The 25333-nt window shown below is 38.9% G+C and overlaps 1 protein-coding gene across 1 annotated transcript in view; it reads right to left on the reverse strand.

Annotated features, from left to right (window-relative positions):
• Positions 1-18615: 18615 nt before the first annotated feature.
• The window catches only part of LOC135220003 (probable G-protein coupled receptor Mth-like 1), a 10425-nt gene continuing 3707 nt past the window's right edge, over positions 18616-25333 (reverse strand). Inside the window, exons 2-8 of the mRNA XM_064257287.1 lie at positions 24698-25333; positions 24299-24377; positions 23847-23930; positions 23542-23633; positions 22989-23208; positions 22244-22333; positions 18616-20204 (exon numbers count right to left, since the gene is read on the reverse strand). The exon at positions 24698-25333 is cut by the window's right edge and continues 517 nt beyond it. Of these exons, the coding sequence (XP_064113357.1) occupies positions 19724-20204; positions 22244-22333; positions 22989-23208; positions 23542-23633; positions 23847-23930; positions 24299-24377; positions 24698-25333 (1682 nt within the window). The 3' untranslated portion in view covers positions 18616-19723. The remainder of the gene's footprint in view (positions 20205-22243; positions 22334-22988; positions 23209-23541; positions 23634-23846; positions 23931-24298; positions 24378-24697) is intronic.

A 25333-nucleotide genomic window follows, 5' to 3' on the forward strand; every position in this document is an offset into this window, starting at 1 on the left:
CTTACAATGGCATAGGATGGCGACAGTTTGTATGTCTTTTCTTGCGACTGTTATACGCAAGCATTGTGGTTCTTTTTCCCCTTCTCGTCTCAGTGATATCTAGTAGATTTTGGTTCTTCTTCAGAATAAGGGAGATGACTCAAATGTACTGAGTTAATTTATTAACAACTTTATTTCTTATCTCCATCACTGGAGTATAGGAAAGGTTGGTCGGATGACCGCTCAGTTGGGAAATCTAAGTTGAACTGATTTACAAGAGGGTCGCATCGATAGCGTAACACTAGCTATCTCAACGTTTATAAAAATAACAAGAATAAATGAACACGTAGCCATACAGCTCGGAAGTCATGTGTTTCCGCTACAGGTGAATAGGTCAACCGCTTCCCATGGAAGGTGTTGTGACCTCTTTACAAGTCATCCTAAATGTTTATGCAGACAAATGCAAACCAGGCTACTGCAAGCATTGCATAGCATGGTCTAGTTTCACGTCCTGTTATGGCGTTTAGATTACACTCCTAATTCGCCAATGACCCCTTGGGTCATGGGTTTATTTACAGATATGGAATTTATCTGTATACAAAATGTAATATATTACATTAGCTCGGACAGCTACCATTCAAGCACTGAACATTAAAATTTATGTTAAATATGTTTTCTAGGAGTGTGATCGTATATATATTTAGTCATAGCCATAAACAAGTGATTAAGGAAAAATATGCAAAAAATTATGTGTAAAAAAAAATACATATCTAATAGACATATTCATAAATAAAGAAAAATGCATGGAAAATACAGATCCATGTATGCTATATATGGCATAATGTTAGTAAATGATTAGGAGGTACCACAAAAATAAGAGGTTAGCATGTATACATGAATGGTTATAGTAATAGGTAACTTGTTTAAGAATAGTTGTTACCCCGTGGAGATACATAATTTATACATGATCATGGGTAACTGTTTAAGAATATTTGTTACTCTTGGTAAAGATATAGATATATTATAAGTCATATGATTGTGCACAAGATATAGATTCCAGGTACGTACACGCACTGACATTTTAATATATAGGGCTTCAATATTTTATTAGGTGCCCAAAAGATACTTTTAACTGTTCATATATATAATGAAATGCAAAGTCTCGGAGTTTCTTGTCCTACATATTGCTAGCGTACGGACCGCTTTTCACACACAACTCGATTCCAGACAATTTTCCTCCGAGTCAAGTGAAATGGCCAATTTCAAATGGCTCTAACGGTAAATGCTTTCAGCGCAATAGGAGTGTTGTCTGGACGTGGCACAATGTTCCTCTGAAGATCCATCTGTGTTCGCCTTAACCTACGCCAAGCAAATATGTTAGCGGCAATAAGAATCGCCACCGTAACGCATATCATGGCCAGCAACACGTAGAAACGAAGATTCCCCCCCCCCCGCATAAGTCGTTGACGTGTGGTCCATCTCAGCTAGTTGCGTCAAACGATGAGCCACCTTCGCGTTGTATGGGAGAGGTAAGGATGGGATGACTGTGCTGGTCCATGTGAAATTCGCGAAATAGGCCCGTTCCCTGATGATAGTGTTAACTCCTCGGACCGTGTAGTTCGTGGACGTCCCGATGCAACCGTCAGCTGCAACGAAGATCTGGGAGTGGGCCGTTGACCCGTCCGGGCACGAGACTTGAAAGCCTTCCTTGTCGTATTGCATCCACAAGCCGTTGTTCAGCCTGTAATTGAACTTATTATCGTCAAAAGGATAAAGTTTTTTCAGACAACTTTCGTGTGTATGGGAGAGAGAACCGTTTAGCACTATACCTAACTCGCATGAATCCATTGATATATGATGGAATTCAAAGGAGTCAGCTGTACAAACTTTATTATTCATGGCATCTGAACAGTGAGTGAATTTATCTAAGTCCTTAATGACTGTATATGTTTCCTTATCAGGGGAAATCAATACGTGTCCCGTCAAATTGGATATTACTGGATTTGAGTTATTCGTCATGGAAGTTGGGAACGGTGCGATTTTGTATGCCTGCCAGGCATCAGAAGAATCAAAGGGAATTGTAATCATGATCCTATAATTTTCAATGCTTACTGATATTAAACTATAATAAAATTCTATCTTATGGGCGTCTAACAAAGGAACATAACCCAGTTTCTCCTGTCCGTTCTCCAAAGTTAAAGTCAGATCTTTAATAGGCAAAAGATGTGGTGATAAAACACCCCTTGTTGCTAGCGTAATAGCTTCCTCATAGTCTTTTGATTTCTCAATAAAATGTGAAATTTTGGTACGGATATGATCTATTTTCGAACTATAATACGCTAACGTTGCCAGCAAGTGTTGCACTTCCATAATCTGATCGATATTACTAGAATGTTCGTTCACCAAACTCATTATTTGATTAATTGATGATAATTGTTTACGCAGTTCTGACAAAACTAGTTCGTTTTCACGTTGCAAAAACTCAATTCTCTTATTCTGATCATTAATTTTAAAACAATTTGAAATTCCTAAGCCTAAACTTGCAACAGATCCAAAGATGTTTAGTGTAGCAAAGATAAACGGGTTGCGTCGTTCTAGGCTATTGTGTTGCACAGTCCACATCAGCAGATCTCGAGCCAGACCTTCTGCCTCAGCAGTTTTGTTTTGCAAGTCATGTTTGTGCTAGCGAACTCTCTGGATTAACAGGAAAATGACGTTGGTGCATTTCATTCAACGAAACAGCGAACCTCGACAGGTCGCTTTTTAGGTTAATGACGTCATCCTCCGGTAGGAAAATCGCTTGCATATCTACTTCTATAACTATATTGCTTACTGTAATGAAATCGTCTTCTGTTCTTTCAATAATGGTGCCATGTGTAAAATCTATATTTTTTGTTTAGCGCTCTTCCCACACGACAAAGATGTCTGAACGAACAGTACCACTCCTAACAATAAAAGCTTCATTTTGGAAACCTGCAATGAGTAAAATATATGTAATTACTCATGTTAAAGAAAAATGTTTATATACAAATATTATATACATATATAAGTTATTATACAAGTTTCATAGATACAAAAATTTCCCTCACTTCCTTCTACCCTTCTTTTAATTTCTGATGTGAGCCAATGGTACGATTCTCTTATCAGTGGGTTGGGATACGTTTTGAACTCTAAATCTATTGGCCGTTAATATTTCTAAAATGTTAAACGGGCCTTCAAACTTAGGTGTCAGTTGAGTCCCTTGCGTACATATACTTGTATGTATACCTTATCACCCACGGTATATGTTTTAGTTGGCTTAGCTATTTTATCATGATTTCTTTTCATTATGATTTGTGATTCTTCTAGATTCTTACGAAGTATATTATATCGACTTATGCTTGCATCCATAACATCCTTTAGAGGATTTGATAAATTGTTTGTAGGCATAAATACATGGAAAGGCATTCAAGCTGGGGTACCGTACAGTGCCTCGTGCGGCGACATTTTAATAGATACATGATATGAGTGATTAAGAGTGCTTAGTACCGCAGGTATAGCAATATCCCAGTTGGGGTCCAATCCCCCGAGTGTAACTCTTAATATGTTTAAAACCTTTCTATTTGCTCTTTCCACTAGCCCATTCGACTCTGGGTGGTAGATCATGGTATTGATTTTCTTTATGCAAAGGAATTCACACAACGAGTTAAGGAAATGATTATTGTATTCTCCACCCGAGTCAGAGATTATCATGTGTGGAATTCGCATCTATGATTACTAAGAGGTGCTTATTTCCTCTGTCTGACTCGTAAAACCCTGTTAATAAATCTAAGTGTACTCTTTCAAAGAGTTGATTGGGCACACAGGATAAGCCCCTAAGCTGACAGGTGTCTTCGTGTGCCCTTTGTTTTCCTGACAAGTACGACAATTAGCTATGTGCTTTTTTATATCTGTAAGCATCGTATGTCAATAAAATAATGATTTGGCTTTCTGTGACATGATGGAGAACCCCGGGTGGTCATGCAATGGATTTGCATGCAACCAATTTAAGACAGTGGGTATAAGTGAGATTAGTACTACTACCTGGTCGTTAGTCACCTGTGGTGTGTTGCGGGTTTTCCTTGTCACGGATCTACACAGAATATTATCTTTGATTATATAATTCTGCTGCGTATACTTTATATACTCCTTTTCCTTAGGATTTCCGTTCAAAGCATTTAGGATTTTTTCTAATTGCTGATCTTTTCTTTGTTCAGTCTGTATTAGTTCAGTGCTCCAGCCCAGATCTTCCTGTTCAGATACAGTTTTAACAATAGGCATGGATGTTGATATATATATTAATTCAGCTAATGGCTCCGTACAAGATGACGTGGGGTTGCGTGATAATGCGTCAGCAATGATATTTGCTTTTCCCAGGTAAATACCCGATCCTCGCGCCAAAGTCTTGGATGATCATATGCAACCGAGTTCATTTGGGACTGTGACTAAAGCCTTTAAAAAAGTCGGTTAGGGGCTTATGATCAGTGAGAACCTTGACGGGATAACCGTATATTATGAACTTAAAATGCACTAGTGAATTAACAATAACTAGCCCTTCCTTATCTATTACTGCATATTTACTTTCAGAAGGTCTCAGTTTACGTGAATAAAAAGCTATAGGGAAAAACTGTTTGTCATATTGCTGAAGCAATACCCCACCTACTCCTAGGTCTGAGGCGTCTGTTGCAATAAAGAATTCCTTACCGAAGTCAGGAAATTTTAATATAGGAGAACTACACAGTTCATCTTTCAAGGTATCAAATGCCTGTTGATGCTTCTCAGACCATATGAAATCTACGCCCTTCTTCGTAAGATCGGTTAGGGGAGCGGCTATTATTGAGTAGTTGCGTATAAACCTCCTGTAATACCCACTACACCCCAGAAATTGCTGTATTCCCTTGACGTTAGTAGGTATCGGAAAGTTACGGATAGCCGACACCTTATCATGGACTACTTTAAGACCTTGACTAGACACCGTAAAACCTAAATAGACTAGTTCTGTTTTGAAAAATTCACACTTACTTATTTTTACCCTTAAATTATGCTGTCTTAGTCTCTGTAGCACTAGCTCCAGTTTACGTAGATGTTCTTCTAAGGTATTAGAAAAGATTACAAGGTCGTCCACATAGGCATGTAGGATATCCCCTAACAAGTCTCCAAACACGATGTTGATCATTCTAGTAAATGTTATGGGAGCACAACGTAAACCAAAAGGCATACGCAAAAATTCATAATGTCCCCTGGCTGTGCTGAAGGCAGTGTATGGGATACTCTCTTCTTCTATGGGTATCTGGTGAAAGCCTTTAAGTAAGTCCAAACTGGTAAAATATTTGTTCTGACCTAACAAAGATAAAATATCGTCAGTACATGGCACTGGGAATCGATCAGGGATCGTTTCCTCATTTAAGCGACGGAAGTCTACGCAGATACGCCAAGTTTGATCTTTTTTCGGTACGACTATTAACGGAAAATTATAAGGGCTGTTCGATTTCCTAGTGACTCCTTCTTCTAGCATTTTACCTACTTCATCATTTATCTCATTCTGGAATTTCATAGGGAGTCTGTATGAAGGTACATAGATAACTTTCTGCTTGTCTTTTAACCTTATTTGGTGTTCTATGACATCCGTTTTTCCTAAGGATCCCTCAGTAGTGGAAAAACATCATGATATTCAGTTAATTAAAAGATCAAGAAATCTCTGCTGAATTTCCTCTTCTTGAATGTCTTTATTGATTTTACTTTTAATAGATTGCAAAAGGGATTCATCCGCAACTGATTGAGCGTGATTGATCTCAGCGATGGTAAGAATGCGATGTTTATAAACTTCCACATCCAAGATATGTTGATTTTTGTGAATTACTAAAGTGGTATTCAAATTATTACAGACTTCAATGTTACATTGTTGTTGTGAGCCGACTGTATATATAGCTTGTGTGACGGACAATCCGTTAGTTTTCAGAGTGTCGGAAAGGATTAACATTTCAGATCCCGGCAAAGTTTTCTTTACACGCACTAATATATTCAAAGTTACGTTCGGCTCGAGAGTTTGCGTGCAAGCTGATATTACGGGTGAGTGAGAATTCTGTTGGGTCGCATGTATTATTTCTTGATTCATGAGACAAGTGATTGGTTCCTCAACATACGTTACTGTTTTATTTGTTGTCTCCTTTTTATCCAAAACTGATTTTAAGGTGTTAGAAGACTTATAGAATTTTCCTTTGATATACACGCCGTGTTTGGTAAGGGCTAAGGTAATGTTTTGAGTGCCCATAGACAGGTATCCTATAATTACAGCTGGATACATATCAATGTTTTGTACAACGATAAAGGTATCGGTAAACGTGCGCTTACCGACCTTGTACTGAACATGAGTTACTCCTACCACATTTAATTCATTATTTCCGATCCCCGAGAGCCTTACTCCGGACTTCTCTATAGGAAAGTTCGAAAACAGCAAGTGGGGAGTCCGCAAATCCATGATATTACGTGGACTACCAGAATAAAAAAATAATGTGAAGGATCGGTGCTCTAAATTTACTGCATGTAATGTGGGGCGTAATTCATTTTGGCTTATTATTGCGTGAATTTGTTGCAAATCTACGGGAACCTGCACTGATTTTTTGGATTCGGCAGTGTGTTTCATAGGAAAATCGATTGTCTCACAATGATCTGGTAAATGATTAAATGGATTATTTGATACAAAAGATGTTGATATGAATGACCCAACATCATCCTCTCCCCCGTTGGAGTTGACTATGTGGTATTTGCTTTGCTTTGCACACTCGGAAAATTTGCCTGACCTTGCGAGTTTTGGCTAGACGGCCCGGGAACAGAGTTACTTGAAGCACGATTTGTTTGTTTCTGATGTTGAACAGCATTGCTGTTCGCCTGCTTCTTCTTATAGTACTGAGGATTCTTCTTTTTGTTTTCATTAGCAACAGTTTGCGTGTTTCTAGGATTCTGCTGTTGATTTCACGAGAAGCAACGATTTTATGAATGAGTGGAACTGTTATGAATTGAACAAAAACGCGTCCTACAGTCTGAAATCATGTGTCCTGGGCGCTTGCAATTGTAACAAGTCATCCCTGCAGCTTGATTATTATTAACTACGTTTACTTGTTGTGGCTTATTTTCATTTTTTGCAAAAACCTGAGTAAGCAAGGGATCGAGGTCAGTACACTTAGACATGTGCTTTTTGATCTGTTTATACACATCTAGTTCCGTACTGTCGGGCGTTAGCTTTTTGTCAAAACACCGTACTAAAGCTTCAGGCAACATAACTGTCATGCAAGTCAAGTATATTAGCCGTATGAAATCTTTCACGGCGATATTGGTTCTTGTAACCCAAGTGGAGTTACGTAAGTTATCTTGATATTCATTTAGCTGGTCGGCAATTACTGCCGCCCGTTCTACAACATTAAGCTGAGTCATAGAGGCTTGATTAAGGATGTTCCTACGTCTAAGGCTTCTTCACCGCCATATATAGCACGTAGCCTAACTTTGAAATCGTCCCATGTAACCACCTCTTGGAAAGAGCTTGCATCTCCTTTAGCAAAGTCTATGAAGCTTTTAGCTTCCTGTAATTGTACAGATGGGTCTGTGATGCATTTTGCGTTTAAATGAGCATCTACTGATGAGATCCATGACTCGACGTTTTGAGGCAGGAACCCATTGACCCGACCTTGAAAAGGGACTATTGCTGACCTAGCACTCACTAGAGTAACCACGGGATTGGGGTTACCGGGTGCGGAAGAGCCAGCCACAGTGGTTGCCATGTTAACTTTTGCTTTTTTCTTGTCACTACAATTCCTTGCGATCCTATCAAAGTATCTATATGAGTACACACGTCCACTGCGTAAATGCATATGCAATATAAAATAAAGAAGTAAAGCTGTGTTGCAGATTATAGGAAAGTCCCCCAAAATGATTATATTAAAGACAGATAATGTGATAAAGATATTTCCGGAGAACTTCTGGAAGAAAAAGGAATTAGCAACAAAGAGAAAAAAAAAAATTCTGCAGGCGAGAATTCGTAGTTGAAGATTGATTCCTGTAATGAAGGAAGATTAAGATTACGTATAACTCACCCCAGGAATAATGGACGATCGACTCGTGATGTAAAACACTTCACTGATAAAACCTGAATGGATAAAGGATGTACTTAGCTTTAGTATATATGCAGGAAGACTGTTGTGTTACGATGACGTCACAGCCTCTCTCTCTCTCGCGTTGCAGGAAGACTGTTGTATTCGTGATGACGTCACAGCCTCTCTCTCTCTCTCGCGTTGCTCTGTGCTTGACCCAATCTCTTTGCCTTGGCTTCTGGTCGTGCATTGTTTATTTGATGAATGTTTCACTTCCCATTGAAGATCTGATGCTGCATTCATGTCCGGTTTGATTCTTGAAGATATGTGATGAAAGTCGTTCACTAAACGTTGATTTGGATGCTTGAATTCGTCTCGATGAAGGACATTTCTTCGTCTTCGCAGGATGTTTACAGTTGCCTGTTGATTGAAGATCCTGTTTCCTCAGCTTACTTCTGATTTATAGTTGATTCTCGATGATTCCATTGCATCGGTAGACGTAGATACTTCTTTGTAACTGTAGATTTAGGGCTGCCACCATTTCTTACTGTCCGCTGTCCACCTCTTACAATGGTATAGGATGGCGACAGTTTGTATGTCTTTTCTTGCGACAATTATACGCAAGCATTGTGGTTCTTTTTCCCCTTCTCGTCTCAGTGATATCTAGTAGATTTTGGTTCTTCTTCAGAATAAGGGAGATGACTCAAACGTACTGAGTTAATTTATTAACAACTTTATTTCTTAGCTCCATCACTGGAGTATAGGAAAGGTTGGTCGGATGACCGCTCAGTTGGGAAATCTAAGTTGAACTGATTTACAAGAGGGTCACATCGATAGCATAACACTAGCTATCTCAGCGTTTATAAAAATAACAAGAATAAATGAACGTAGCCATACAGCTCGGAAGTCATGTGTTTCCGCTACAGGTAAATAGGTCAACCGCTTCCCATGGAAGGTGTTATGACCTCTTTACAAGTCATCCTAAATGTTTATGCAGATAAATGCAAACCAGGCTACTGCAAGCATTGCATAGTATGGTCTAGTTTCACGTCCTGTTATGGCGTTTAGATTACACTCCTAATTCGCCAATGACCCCTTGGGTCATGGGTTTATTTACAGATATGGAATTTATCTGTATACAAAATGTAATATATTACATTTCTTACTGTCCGCTGTCCACCTCTTACAATGGTATAGGCCAGCGACAGTTTGTATGTCTTTTCTTGCGACGGTTATATGCAAGCATTGTGGTTCTTTTTCCCCTTCTCGTCTCAGTGATATCTAGTAGATTTTGGTTCTTCTTCAGAATAAGGGAGATGACTCAAACGTACTGAGTTAATGTATTAACAACTTTATTTCTTAGCTCCATCACTGGAGTATAGGAAAGGTTGGTCGGATGACCGCTCAGTTGGGAAATCTAAGTTGAACTGATTTACAAGAGGGTCGCATCGATAGTTGTAATACTAGCTATTTCAGCATTTATAAAAATAACAAGAATAAATGAACACGTAGCCATACGGCTCGGAAGTCATAGTGTTTCCGCTACAGGTGAATAGGACAAGATTTGTTAGTTAACTAATGAAAGGGCTGTTGCCTTGTATAATAAGGCGCCCTATGAGGTTATGTTAGACTTGCGATAATCTTACGCTAAGTCGGTTGGTTATGCACTTCCATACTCATTGGAGTGTCTTGGGGTTTGTTGATAACTTACGAATTTGGTATCTTCTTTGGTTATGACAACGGAGATATTTCGACTCATGATGATATCTTCTTTCTGTTGTGAGGTTTCTAGTAGAAAACACGAAGTATAAAAAAATACATCTATTCTTCTGAGATTACATGATGAATATCAGATAGGATTGTACAGGTCTGCCAATGACGATGGCTTGATCGCTTCTGCCAATGATGATGGCTAATTCAACTCTGACTATCATCTCGGTTACAAATCATAATTATCGCTCAGCCTCCGTGTCAATCGAGTAGAGTACATGTCTTTTTTTTTTTTTAACAGACTGGTCTCATATGTGTATGTCTTTGCCGAGTACCACGTGCAGATTACACATTTTGTATAAAAAGTTGCGTAAGATTTCGAAGCTTCTGGAAGAGTTATTGCCCAAAAATGTTTTGTGTCATTTGCCCTGTCCAGTTTCCGTAAGGAAGAGAGATTCATTATGTCTTAGAACCGCGAGGCGTTCAGATCTCTCTCTCTCTCTCTCTCTCTCTCTCTCTCTCTCTCTCTCTCTCTCGACATCATTGAGATTATGGTGTTTTTCTGGAATCTGAACAAACATTGTTTCGTAACGGCGCCTGGTTTTTGGTAAAGTGAAACAAGACTGCAGCAAAGAAAGAAGTTGGTATACCAAGGTAAAGTGTGTTATATTTTTATTAGTTGCAACTAATAACTAATAACGGATAGGAACAGTGGTTAACTAATAACTGATAGGAACAGTGGTTAACTAATAATTAATATCTAATGGTTATGATGGTTTGGTAAGAAACTAATAACGGATAGGAACAGTGGTTAACTAATAACAGATGGTTATGAAGGTTTGGTAAAAACTGATGGTTACAATGTTTTGAGTGAAAAGATTTACACTTTTACACATTGCAAATTTTTGTGTTTTGTGTTTGTTTCATTTTGTGCATTTTTTAATTTTCTTGTTGAAGTGTGCCTTTTTATTTTGATACTGTCCACATTTTTCTGTATTTTCATTTGCATTCACAATTTAATTGACTTAGTTATTTTCATTAATTAGTCGTTGCACATGTAATTAAATTTAACACTTGTGAATTAATTTGCATTTACTTAGAATTCTTTTCAAATTTTATTGTTGTTTAGCACTTGTGAATTAATTTCAAATTTTCAATTATTGCCTAACACTTTTGAATTTCAATTTAATTAATTTTCTTGAATTTTGTGATAAATTAATTTTGTTTTAATTTTACTTAATTTAATTCAAGAATTAATTAAACTTTACTTTGTTTTCAAGTAACAGTAATTTTCCCTGATATTGTGAATTTCACTTATAAATTTTGAGTTTAATAATAAATTTTTGTATTTAAAATTTTTATAAGTATTTCATTTCTAACCAGTATATTTTCATTTGATTATATTGATAATAGGTAGAAACATAGAGTGGTAATTGATTTGCTTTCCTTCAATTTACTTGAAGTGACTTAGAACCAGGGAAGTACTTAGACTTCTGAAATCAGGGAAATACATAGACTTTTAAAGTTGTTAATGGAGTGATGCCCTTTGATTAATTTAATTACTTACAAGATTACCTCACACCTGTTTTGATAAGCTTAGTCTGATTTTCTGCAACACTGGTAAGTTGTTAAGGGATCACTGTTGCCTTTAAAGTATTCAGTCGTTTAATACCTGTGATGAGGGTTCAGGTGTCTGGCTTTTGTGAGGTAACAGTTAATGAATGGTAACCAGATACTTGGCACTTCGTAACAATATATATATATATATATGTATGTATGTATGTATGTATGTATGTATGTATGTATGTATGTATGTAGAGGGAGTGAGAGAGAGAAGTATGGCTGCTCCATTTTTTCATCCTCAGTCCTGACATGAGATAGATCCTTCAAAAAATTATGTATTTAGAAGATGTACGTACAAACACTTGATTTGTTCAGCGCAAGTGTTACTTTTAATAGTAAAGTAAATGCTTTGATAGCATAAAAGGAAAACTTATGGACACGATTCTACGAATAGCAAAAAAAAAAAAAAATTATACATTAACCACTATACGCTGCTGTATGAGTCTTAAGGGTTTCATGAAAAGTATCTTGACTCTTATCTTTGAACAATTATAGCAATTGCTCAGAGATAGAGGCCACGTTACAGACCGTTAGGAATCCACATCAAATAACTGACAAATAAATTGCAAAAGCCTACCTTGACAACTCCTTGATGCAATGCGGATTGAGTGTCAATATCATAGCCAGGTTAATGTTTGTTTGTATGGTGTTTGTACGTTGCATGGAACCAGTGGTTATTCAGCAACGGGACCAACGGCTTTACGTGACTTCCGAACCACGTCGAGAGTGAACTTCTATCACCAGAAATTCACATCTCTCACTCCTCAATGGAATGGCCGAGAATCGAACTCGCGACCACCGAGGTGGGACGTCAACACCATACCAACCACGCCACTGAGGCGCTTATAACCAGGTTATAAACCCCACACAAGACTTACAGCTATATCTGTGCCCTCATAAACGAATGATTCTAAATAAAACAACAACAAGTAAAATACTAAATTTGTTAACAAATATTTCTGTTTCTAGAATAACTTTTCAAGCACTCAGTTGAATGGTAGGATTACCTGGCTTAGTTAAAGCCTGTGGTAGGGGCGTAGGAATACTACCACTAGGTCCTGCGTGTGGTAAAAAGGCGAATAAAAGGACAGCTGCTGCCTTGCAACCTTACTTTTTAGTCAAAGGTTAGGCCTACTGTCAATATTCGTGGAAATTGCTGCCTTGCAGTCTTACGTTTTAGTAAAAGGCTAGGCCCACTGCCAATAACTGTGGAAACTGCTGCCTTGCAGTCTTTCTTTTTATTCAAAGGCTAGGCCAACTGTCAGTAACTGTGGAAACTGCTGCCTTGCAGTCTTACTTTTTAGCAAAAGGCTAGGTCCACCGCCAATAACTGTGGAATCTGCTGCCTTGCAGTCTTACTCTTTAGTCAAAGGCTACCGCCAATAACTGTGGAAACTGCTGCCTTGCAGTCTTCTCTTTAGTAAAAGGCTTGGCCTACTGCCAATAATCGTGGAAATTGCTGCCTTGCAGTCTTACATTTTAGTAAAAGGCTAAGCCCACTGCCAATAACTGTGGAAACTGCTGCCTTGCAGTCTTACTTTTTAGTCAAAGGCTAGGCCCACTGCCAACAACTGTGGAAACTGCTGCCTTGCAGTCTTACTTTTTAGTCAAAGGCTAGGCCCACTGCCAATAACTGTGGAAAGTACTGCCTTGCAGTCACACTTTCTAGTAAAAGGCTAGGCCCACTTCCAATAACTGTGGTTGATGACAGCAAGGGTATGCAGTCGTAAAAACCCCTTTTGCCAAATAATAAACTCTGCCTGATGTTGTTGGAGGATGATGCCTGTGATAGAATGCAGTCGAGAAGGCGCATCAGGCAACCGTCCTCTTAATGTAGGGATAACAGTGGGAAAGAAGAAGATTTCCTGGCTTAGTGAAAGAAAAATACAAAACAGTAGCATGAGCTCGTCACATGAATTATAGACGCCTACAAATTATCCATCCACTTGATACTCTATCTTCCAACGTTCTAGGCATCAAATTGCTTTATTTTGTTTCTCAACTGATTTTGACAGTAAATTAGGTTTAATAGCCACAATAAAAAATCTACCCTGATCTGCTCACTCCTAATGCCCTAAATTGGCCCTAATCGAAGATGGCCGCCATCACCAATATTCGATACCAAAAAATGAGTAAACATCTTCCTAACTACAAGTGCTATAAATGCAAGAAAGGTATGTAATCCTATGTTTTGGGGGCCAGGGAATTCATCTAAAGCATTTTCAATAAGATTGAGGAGATATTAAAGGTTGAATGTGACAAGATTCCTTAATTGCATTCCCAAATTTGATATCTAGGAAGTCAAATCATCCATGGCTCTGCTTCATTGTTTACTTCAGCATCAGTGCAGGTAATTCCTTTGCAGTGATCACAAGCTAGGGTACACAACAGTCCATTTTTGTGACAGGAACAAGTATTTTTGTCACACTTGCTATGAGGGTTGTATTTGACTAGTCTCAACAAAGATGCTGGAGGGTCATCTTCATTGGCTTGAATTTCTCTAAATTCTGGTCTTTGGGGATAAAGCAACCACACTTTATTAGATCATGATGATTGTCTTGCCATGTCTGTACCTGGTGGTTCACTCTGTAACTGTGGTACTTGGCTGCATCACAGGTGGATGGAAGGGATTCAGGTGGTAGATAAATCGACCTGGACGCCACTTTGCTACTGAACCTAGCGGTTCTTTCAAAGTCAAGGCTATTTCCAGGCTTGCAGTTGCATAAGATTTCTAGAACAGCTTGCCCATTCTTGTTGTAATCATCATGACATTGATTTGCCTTCATGAATAATTAGGCATGATCCTTGAGCTGATGGTATTTGCTCACTGCTATGACCTTTCCTATGCCGTATCACCTTGATGTTGTATCACACACTGTGATTGCATGTAGGAAGAGCCATGATACAGTAAGGTCAGGAGTCAGATGATCTTGCAGGTTCCAGATGTTGAGGATTTTGCTGGCTGTCTGCAAGAAGATATCATGATGTCTAGGACTTAGATGGTGCAGGAGCAGGACCAGCAGGTCGGTGTCATCCCCTATAACTACCACTGATCTCCTTTTGGCCATAGCACATGCTGTTGACACAATGTCGTAGTTGACATCACCAGCACTGTATTTGACTTCAACTCCAGCTATTTTCAGCTCATTACCAATGAAGTACAGAAAATTTTGTTTGTTCCTGGTGTTTGCAAGGAAAGTCTTCTTTTTCATGGTCAGCTGCATTTCTGCCTTAAAGATAACGTCTGCTCCGATGTTTGAGCTGGCATTTCTCTGGTGTGCTTCATCCTTTTTAGAGGGACCTCTTCCATAGCCATCAAATATGACAACAGCATGTCTGTAGTGATAAAGTATATACCACATATACAAACTGGACAGAGTGGCATATGTCGTCTGGCTAGGCCATGGCAATCGTTGTAAGAGTGCACCACCATCAAGGACGCACACCACATCACTTAGACATTGATTTACTACACAGGATGGTACCTTCTTCACAAGACCTGTCTGGAGTATGGCCATGTCTGGAAGACACATTAGGAGTCTGGTATCAAACAGAGCTGTGAGATAAGCTGATAACTCATATGTAAACAAGGCTTCTTTGTCAAAAGTCCCGGTCCTGCCACAACAAATGGGTTTGAGTCAATCTCCAGGTATGCTCCTCCAACTGCAAAGCAAGTTGAGGCAGCAAGTGTGGTAACCTGATCTCTCTTGCAGAACTTGTGCTCTGCTACCAATTTGCCTGGCATACATTTCAATATGGTGTAACCAACTGATTTGGCACTTTCTACAGGAAGGTTCTGGAGTCGTGGTCAACATTGTCTGATTGGTACTAGAGGAAAGAGCCTGCAATTTCTTCTGGGAAATCAACACCTTCCACTGCTGCAGCATTACATCTATACTTGTTTGCTTCTGTGTATGAAGAGCAGAAGCCACGTTTTCTGACTATGTCAACCAGATCACGATGACCATACTTGTGTTTGAGTGTTGTTACACTGAGACCAACTTGCAGGGGTGGGAGAAATGAGCTAGGACATGAGGATTGCATGACAGCCTGACCATTTGAGGCCACATGCTACTTTGCATTTCTGCTCTTGATAACGCTGCTTAGGAGCAGTTGCAATGAATAAGGGTAGTATGCAACATTTGAATCAACAGAACACATTTCTTCTGAAGTTGAGTACTACTCATTATGAAGTTCCATGGACTTTATCTCCGTTCTTATGAATTCCCCAACTGTTTCAATAAGTCTGACCATATCAGAGAGTTCCTTCAGTTCACTTGCTATGTCATGTGCTTCTTGGATAATAGTTTTAACATTGGACTTTAGAGTAATGATATTGGGACAATTTCTGATGGTGGTAGTTGATACCCTTGCACCATAGTGGTTCTCCAGCTCTTGCTTCAGTTGCTTGGGGGTGTACACTTCCACCTCAGTCATGCCTCTCTCTCTCTCATCATAATTTGGTGCAAATCTTGCTGTGTGATGGTCTCATCGTCGTTGTTTTCCAGAAAATCAATTGCATATTGAGCAGCATCAGCTTTGGATGTGCTTCTAGGTCGACCAAAAGATTTGTACTCGTCAGATGCAAATACTAGAGGAGCCTTTCCCTTCATGAACAGATCCTTGCACGTGTAATATTATAGAGCCTCCCCAGCTGGTAGATAATTTATCGTAGAAAGACGAGACTTGACTTTCCAGGCCCGATCATCCTCCCTGATGTGACAGTGACAAATGATATTCTTTTGGAATGCTAAAGTCACAACATGGCTGTATCTGTAGCAGTCTTTGGTAGGGGTTTTTCTTTGCTAGTGACATTTCAACAAGCATTCCACAGAAGGAGCAGTGGGTAATTAAAGACATTTTTCTCCTCTGATCTCAGGTTTGCCCTACCCACTTCAGAAGAATTGCGCTTTTTGGTAGACTTGATGGTTTTGGGATTTGTGTGCCTGCAGACTTTGTGCACATGATATCCTTGTGCACAAGGATATCATGACTTTTGTTAAAGACCACATCTGGAACATACAAGTTTCTCTCTTTTTCTGCTCTGTTAGTACCAGCACACCCTTTGTCTGCCAGTTGACATGCTCTTTGGACTTGTATAAATTAATTGCTTTTCTACAGATGACACAAGCCATATCTGTTCAGTCTTTACTTCATTGATCCATACTACAATCATGCAGTTATTCCATGCACATGCAACCTGTACAAATGAAATGAAATTCAAACACGGTCAACCTTAGAAACATGACAAATGACATACGTGAAAACATGCTGTAGGTTTAAATAAATCAAAAGTAAAATCATTAGTTAATTGTTATTTACCAAGAAATTTAGAGGATGGTTGCAATTATCTGAAAATAGGTCACACACAGTCAAATATTACCGTGTTGAATGAATTCCTTGACCTGAAAAATATACGGATTTATACCTCTAATAGTCTGGATGATAAGGTAATTTCGGCATCGGTTGCCGTAGCGTCGGCAATCTCGAATTAGGGAAATTCTGGGTCATTCATTAGCAGTGAGCAGATCAGAGCAGATTTTCTATTCTAATGAGTAGACCTAATTTCCTGTTGAATCCAGTTGAAAAACAAAATAAAGCCGTTTTTTCCACTTTAATTAATGGACTCTCCGGCAGTCGTTAAGGAATTACAATATCAAATCTAAAATATTTGCGTAAGGCTCAAGAGCTACTTTAAATTCCATGGTTGCTTAAACTGAATGAATATATTAAATTCCGTTTCTAATTATGAAAGTGAGGAATCTTTAACACTTAAGGCAAAAAATGGTTTAAAAAGCAGTTTAGACTAACCCTACTTGGCCATCTTACATGAGTTCTAATTCAGCAGTTTTCATTAGCTTCTTGTTGGGACGCAATAGAGACATTCTGTCCAGCAGTACCGTAAAGTCTGTTAGCCTTATCACTATTAATCTCTAAACAAAGTAGCCACCAACCTAAGGTCTAAATCTATAGACCTGTTGTTTTTGTTTGTTTTAATGGTGTTGTTACGTTGCATGGAACCAGCGGTTATTCAGCAACGGGACCAACGGCTTTAAGTGACTTCCGAACCATGCCAAGAGTGAACTTCTATCACCAGAAATACACATCTCTCACACTTCAATGGAATATACACATCTCTCACACTTCAATGGAATATACACATCTCTCACACCTCAGTGGAATGCCGGGGAATCGAACTCGCGGCCACGATGTGGCAGGCCAAGACCATACCGATCACACCACTGAGGCGCTGTTGACCTGTTGTTGCAGAGACTGATCAAGCAAATGGAATTACATGATGCAGCAAGGGTTACGTCAACTCTAAATACAAAAGAGCAAAGTTGGCTTGAATTTAAATGAAAAGGAAGGCAACGAGGAATGCCCTCAATCAGGCACCCACGAGCCAAGTTTAAGGCCGAGATGCTTGTGATGTTATTTCTCGGTTCAGTTTTATAGACTCATATTCCCGAACCGTAGACCGATACCTTCCCTGACAAGAGCGGAACTCCATGTCTTAAAAACTGATCATACAATCTTCTTGAAAATAATCTCATTGTGTTTATATTTACTTAAATATATATAGATTACTGGCGTTATGCCAAGCACTGGGGTAACTAAAGCCATTCAGCGCTGAAACAGAAATTGACAGTAAAAGGTTTGAAAGGTGCTACAGGAGGGAAACCTCGAAGCAGTTGCACTATGAATCAATTGTTAGGAGAGGGTGGACAGTATGATAGAAGAAGAAGTACAGCAAAAGGAATGAAAGTAGTTGCAGCTAGGGGTCGAAGGGACGCTGCAAAGAACCTTAAGTAATGCCTACATTGCACTGATTGAGGTGCACTGACGGCACTACCCACACCCAAAGTACCAGCGGGGACAAACTTCAATCACAGTAATTTGCTCTGAGGACAAGTTTGAAGAAATCGGTCTCTGGTTGCAGATGGTGACCTGTGGCTCTTGACAAGTTCGTTTTGCGGTTTTCCTGTGGATTTTCTGTCTCTAGAAAGGCACATCTATCTTGATCCAAAGGCGCTTAATTATATATATAAACAGGATGACTATCAAATCAAGGCTACACGGGACGGACGTCCACCAGGGCTTACAAGTGGAACCAGTTCTTAATTGTTTTTCACATTTGAATATGTTAATATAAATGAGTATAATATTAGAGTTAAGGTGTCTATTGCAGTAAAAACGACAATTGATGTTGGTCATTTTTATATTTACATAACATTCATAAAACACCAAAAACTTTTATATATAAAATACATCCACATTTGCCAGCAAGCGAATGAGTAAACAATAAAATTCTTACATTAACCTCCATGCACACATGGGCAGCTGCAGTACAAAAGGAAACAAGAGATATTAATATCTGTACAGTAGGGGTGTAATATGTTGGTATGGTTTATAAAAATAATAATTTTGTATCAAGATAACTTGAGAAATAGATTTAGTATTACACTCCTTCCGAGAACCAGGTGCATAGGAGTAGACCTTTGCACTCTCAGACTAGCAGAGTGAATATTTCACACTGCTAGGAATGAAATTTAGAAACACTAAAAGCAAAAGGAAGGTTGGATATGCATTGGCTTAAAAATGTGCAGTCGATATAAGGACATACTCAGAATTGATACAATCTGAAAAGCTTTATAGGGGTCTAGCATTAGCTACCAAGAGTACGACAATAATTACGCCAGGCAAAAACTTGTTGCTCACAGAGAAGGTGATGGCTAAGACACAACTAAGTCTTTCATTTCAGGAAATGTTGAATTCTGGGCTTTTTGTAGCACAAGGCAAGATACATCCACTCGCAATATAAACCCGGTCACTCAAGCACCAACTGGGACATATTTAAAAGTAATATTATAGTATAAAATCACAGTAGATTCCTCAGTCCCATGAGTGTCAAAGGTTAAACATAAGGCTAGACACAATACAGTTGCAAAACTTATTCACAGCATACAGAATCATACGTTTTGTACACATACATACACAACAGCCTTAACCTATTTTATAGAAATTTGTACTTTAATTTCACTTCCTTGGAGATTTTTCACAGTCCTGGATTCATCAAGGAAGTACTGGTACATAATTTAGGCAAGAAAAAGAAACGCCAAACATTCTTTAAACAAATGTCTGCCCTCTGCTTTGAGAGATTGTCATGTACTTTTCTACTTTTTTTACTGACTGCAGAACCGGCGTCCTGGAACTAATGACCACCAAAGGACGGAGACGAAAGCATTCCTTAATGCCAAAGGAAATTTCAGCTGCCTATTTGTCTTTCTTTCTTTTATTGGTGGCATCTATTAGCAGGGTGAATTCGGCAGTACCTCTGGAGTCTTGGAGCTCGGAGGGGATGGATCTGCGGCAAGGCCCTGATCGCTGTCCGAAGGCTGGAGGGAAGAATGAGAGAGGACTATAACTCCTTTCTCAGGGTCATCCAAGGACACAGAACTCTGGACCTCAGAAGATGGAGATGATGAGCTCAACTTGAATGATGTTGACGAGGGCGCAGGCGTTTTGATAGAGGAGGTCAGCGTACTGAGTACTGTTGAATTGGATAGCTGCCGGCTGATACTTGACGTAAGTGAGCTGACCGGTGAGAATGACAATTTGACACTGTTCTGCAGCCATCTCTTCACAAAAGTAGGGAATTTGATTGATTTCCTTATCCACGAGAACAGCCTTGGGTACTTCTCCTCCAGGTGTTTGCGTTTGTTGCTGTTTGACAGTAAGATGATGAAGAGGAAGAAGCCTTGCAGGGAATTGAGGGTGTCAGTTAAAGCCCTGGAAAGACAAGGATCAAGAGTTAAGCCATGACAGTACACTTGAATCTTGTTTCAAAATGAACCCGCTTCAGGGGCGAGGTGGGCCGACCTAAACTGACATAAGAAATATAGCTGGGAATAAATAATTGAGCAAACGAATCAAACATGTCTTTGTATAGCATCATTATTCATTAAATGAACCTTTGCTCTTTCATGAATCGAAAGGAAAGTCCATATTACCACTTGAGAAATCTCTTACAACCACTTGAACAAAAACAATACATGTAATACCATAAATGAGCCCGAGTTAGATTAAAGTCCCGTCTACACTCTCGTGCTTTGCCTGACGAACTATGTTTGATGTGACGTCAGATGCAGGAAAAGTCAGAACCTTAACCATTGTTTCTCCGCTTCTGACGTCACATTGAACAGAGTTCATCAAACAAAGCTCGACCATGTGGACAGGCCTTTAGAGTAACCGGGGAACAAACTGGAAAAATAAGAGAGCGAGTTATTTAGGAACCGAAATCTGATACTTCTTAAACAGAAAAGAACGTTAAATCAAATACTTTCAGTTAAACTCGCGTCTTTTCAAAGCAAATTATAAGAATTTGGAATGAGAACTGAAGATACTCGAAATCATCATTCATATTCATCAGGAACTGCCGCTATTCTGATAACGCTGATATGATTTTGAAAGAGAAGGACCAAAGACGTCAACGAAAATGCATGAGCTTTGATGTGAAATTCAGAAGACTTAGTGTACAGGGCAGGTCTTTCTTAAGGCAATGCAGTACAATGAAAACGTAACTGAAGTTTACTATTGCGTGTTGTAAAATTAATCGATGTTTTTGCCAGGAATAGTGTGAACTCCAGCATAAATCATCCTAACTACTACTTCGAAGTCAATTATCTTTTGCAGAAAACGTTAACCTAAGAACTCTCAGAATTGCATCAGGTTCAAGTTAACAGTTTTGATACTCTCTTATTTCCTGCGACTACTTTTGATTAACTTGGAAGTTCTCGCGTGTCGTGACATAAATGGCTGACAATTAGATCTACAAATGCTTCTGTTGGCAAATCGTGGTTTGAGATGACATCTGCACTAATTCATCTATTTTCGCGTTTTGTACTTGACTATTAACGACACTAAGACGTCTTAACACCCCTTTACTGCCACCAGAGGAGAGCTGTTTGAAAAAAATGCAGTTCACCGATATACTTGGTTAGGCACAATTTGTTAGAAGGAATACAAACCAGCAACTTCGTGTTTTATAAGAGTTTAAAACCGATTATTGAGTTCAACCTAATGTGAATAATTATACCACTCCTTCCATGGCATTACTTCATACAAAAGCTTTAGACTGAAATTATTTTTTTCTCTCCACCACGCCAGTGAATTCATAACCCCTAGTAGTCAACAGCTAATATACTCAAGTAATATTATCACAATATTTCCTTTATGTACGCTTAATAGCAACTTCACTTTAGCCAAATTCCTTAAAACATTTCAAGAGAGTTACAGCACTCTGTAAAGGTGCGTCCACACTGTCGAACAATGTTTGACGGACAAACGTTGTTACCACTTAACAATTGTCTGCCGGTCTTCGTCTTGTGAGCAGAGTAAAAAACAGTGGTATACAGCCTCATCTGGTACCACTGTTTGTTGCCAGATCTACTTCCATCGTTTCAGCAATTATGGCGTCATCCTGCTTCGCCTGTGATATGGTAATAATGTCTGTTCGTTGGGCATTGTTCGACCGTGTGGACACACCTTAAAAAGAGTGACAATTCCTTGTCTGAGTCCCAGTTCGCACTGATAGTCAGTGAGTCATAAAGTTCTGGCAGAAGTGCAGTGAACTGATATCATCTCTCGCACGTCAAAACATTAATTTTCTAGCTGCGACACATGATAATTTCTCATCCAAAATCCTTAACGACATTTGAAGTTTTACATCTTATGAAAGTTGTATCGTTCTCGCTCCATTATTTCACAGGAATCATGTAGGTGAGCAGTATCTTTCATGCAATAAATTAAAGGAAATTACTAGGACTTACCAGAGTTCCAGAGGAGGTATTTTCCAAGACAGCACTTCAGTAACCCAGCATGTAGCCATAAGGATAAAGATTTTCAGCTTTTGGTTAAAACTGAAAAAGAATAAGATTTAAGTAATTACGAATCTTTTGATGTTTGCAGAACTTTTATTCATTCTAATGTTTCTTTGTCATACATCAAGCAGGACTACAAAGACTTTATCAATGATTTTAGGTCATTATAAATTTCTTCAGCTGCAGCCAGCGCAGACTCAGAAGAATGTATTTCTGATGATTAGAACTCCATTCCTCGATATAATGGGGTTCAGATCCCACAATAAGGTGTATGTCCCGTTGCCAAATAACCAACTGGTTCCCAGCAACGTAAATAAAAAAAATCTAATCCTTCGAGCCAGCCCTAGGAGAGCTGTTAATCAGCTCAGTGGTCTGGTTAAACCAATGTATACTTTTTTCACAACATTGTATTGCATCAACTTTTAATGTTTAATCTAAGATCAACTCGACATTTTAGTTATGCTATCAAAGTGTTAAGAAAATGTTTAGGTCTTTCGTTTAAATTATATGATCCCCCAAGAAACAGGGACGGTACCAAACAAGAGAGGCTTAATGTTGAAAACAAAATTATTTTGCTTATATGAATAAACATGCTATGTAAGGGACACAGTTCTAATAATCTTTGACAGTAAAGAATTCTAAAACACCCTGCAAGTGAAACATTTATAAAACACAAAACTGATTCATTTCTTACTCGTGGACGTGGTCAGTGATCTGCCGTGAGGGCATACTGGAGGACATGTTGCGTTGGTCACTGATGACGCCAGTCCCCAATTTCTTCAAGTCATTGGTGGTTTCTTTGTAGTTGCGAAGCATTATTTTGTAGTTAATGTACGTGAGGACGAGGAATACCGAATTGCAGAGAAACAACACGGCTATGGGCCCGTAGAAGTAGATCAGGAGGGCAATATCCTCTGCAAGAAGGAGGCATTGATGACTGATAGACAAACAAAATGAGAGATTAATTAAAATTTATATACAGCATATAGGGTGTTCATGTTTGGCCAAAGCTTCAGTACCGCTGACTGAACAAGACGTGATAAGTTAATGTTTTAAGAATGGATCTGACTGTATTAACAGGCAACTTATAGATCCTTGATTAATAGTTTCTGATAAACTGGGGTTTCTTGTTAATAGAGTGGTTTTATTTGCATTTGCTGTAAGGAAAAATGCAAATGTGAAATTAGATTACAGCTATTCACTCTTAAGATATACTGCACTAGACTCCACAACAATGTTGGTCTTACCTCTGAACCAGCATCGTGAAACACCGATATATGGCTTAATCACACCCCAGACGTTATCAGGGGCACATTTTTGCATCACAATGGTAATCACACTGAAAGGTAAATGAATATGATAAGCATGTCTCAATTGCAAATTAATGGAATGTGATCATGCAAGATTCATCGATATTCAAACAATTCACTGAAAGGAACTTCAAAAAACTTGAAAACCTTTGCTGAAAACGAATAGTTTTTACAAAATATCTCAAAAAGCAATAACACTATTTCATATCATAACGACAAGCAGAGAAAGGCTGCATTCTTACCATATACAAAAGGGAATTCCCCAGCCATACATCATGTAGTATTTATGAGAGTAAGACTTGACTGGACGGTAATTTTTCAGTCTCCTGAAAAGACACAGTTATAAATGAATAAAAAAATTCTTTAATAATAATCATGGGCCAAAAACAAAGCCACACCCCTACAAATTCGGGTACAACTGAAAACATAATTTCTGCACTCAACATCATTTTAGTCCCCTTCTCTGAGGAATCCTGTGAATACTGTTTACCTTACAACTCGTTCAGGTTGGACCAGGTCCCTCAGTGTGAGGCACCTTTAATGTCTACCACAGAGTTGCTGATCCATCTTCAGGTTAAGGGTAGGTTTACCATTCGTTACATTCAAGATAAAGGATATTCAACATTTATTTACAGACTATGTCTAATGATATTTTTCAAATAAGTCCTGAGGGCCAGTCAGACGAGTCTCTTACCTCAGCTTCCTCCAGATCTCGAAACACATCACATTCAGCCAGAAGAAAGTTGTTAGGAACCCAAACTGCATAGCAATGGCTGAAAGGCAAAAAGTACATTTGGTTCATTGTACTTGACAACCCAGTATTTCAATTCTGTGAACATTACTAACTGTGTACTAATTGGCATTTGCAGATCATAGCATATGGAAAACTGTCCACGCCAACCAGACTTTAACCTGAATTCCACAGCTGAATTTTAAATAGCTAGGTCGCACTATCTCAGCATTACAATAAACTAACGTTACCAAAACCAGCAAAAAACAGCAAACTGGGTGAAATGTTTGCACTCCCGTTTCAACAGGCAGATTTAATTTTGTATTTACTGTATGTAGTGTGCAAATGTAAACTGGATCTCACCTATGTCGACACAGGCTTCATCAGTGAACCGATTATTGAACACATGAACCGTGAAGCTGGTGATGTAGGCGATGGAAAGAGCTATCACGTGGCACAGCTGGTGCAGACCTCCGTTTGCCAGCAGTCGAGGAACCAACAGATGACTAACGATTGTAATCATCAGGAAGACAAGTGAGATAACATTACAGATGGGGAAAAGATATGCTCGCACACCTAACCATAAAGAAGTCTCCATCAGACACGCCAAGGCGCTCTGTTGTCGGTCGTCATTGTCTAAGAATGTATCCACACAGAAATCAGGTGTGTTAACCACTCTGTCTTTGAGAATAAGATTGCCAGTCCTGTCTACGCTGATCTTTTCGTCTACTCTGGTTGGTGGTGTGCATAATGGCCACCCGATTACAACATTGTAATTAGAAATATCTGTGTCAGTAGGAGGAACGAAAGTAGAATTGGGGTCTGGCAAACAACTGTAATAATTTTTGTCCATTGAATATCCATGTTTACAACACTTCCTAAGGCATTTACTGTTTGCACAGGCTTCCTTGTGTGTTGCTACAGGATCTTTGTAACAAAAGCTCGTGAAGTATTCAACAGAGCCATCAGAATTCTTAATTCCGTCAACACAGTAGTCAG

This window comes from Macrobrachium nipponense, chromosome 1 (assembly GCF_015104395.2).
Source record: "Macrobrachium nipponense isolate FS-2020 chromosome 1, ASM1510439v2, whole genome shotgun sequence".
Taxonomy (NCBI): Eukaryota; Metazoa; Arthropoda; class Malacostraca; order Decapoda; family Palaemonidae; genus Macrobrachium; species Macrobrachium nipponense.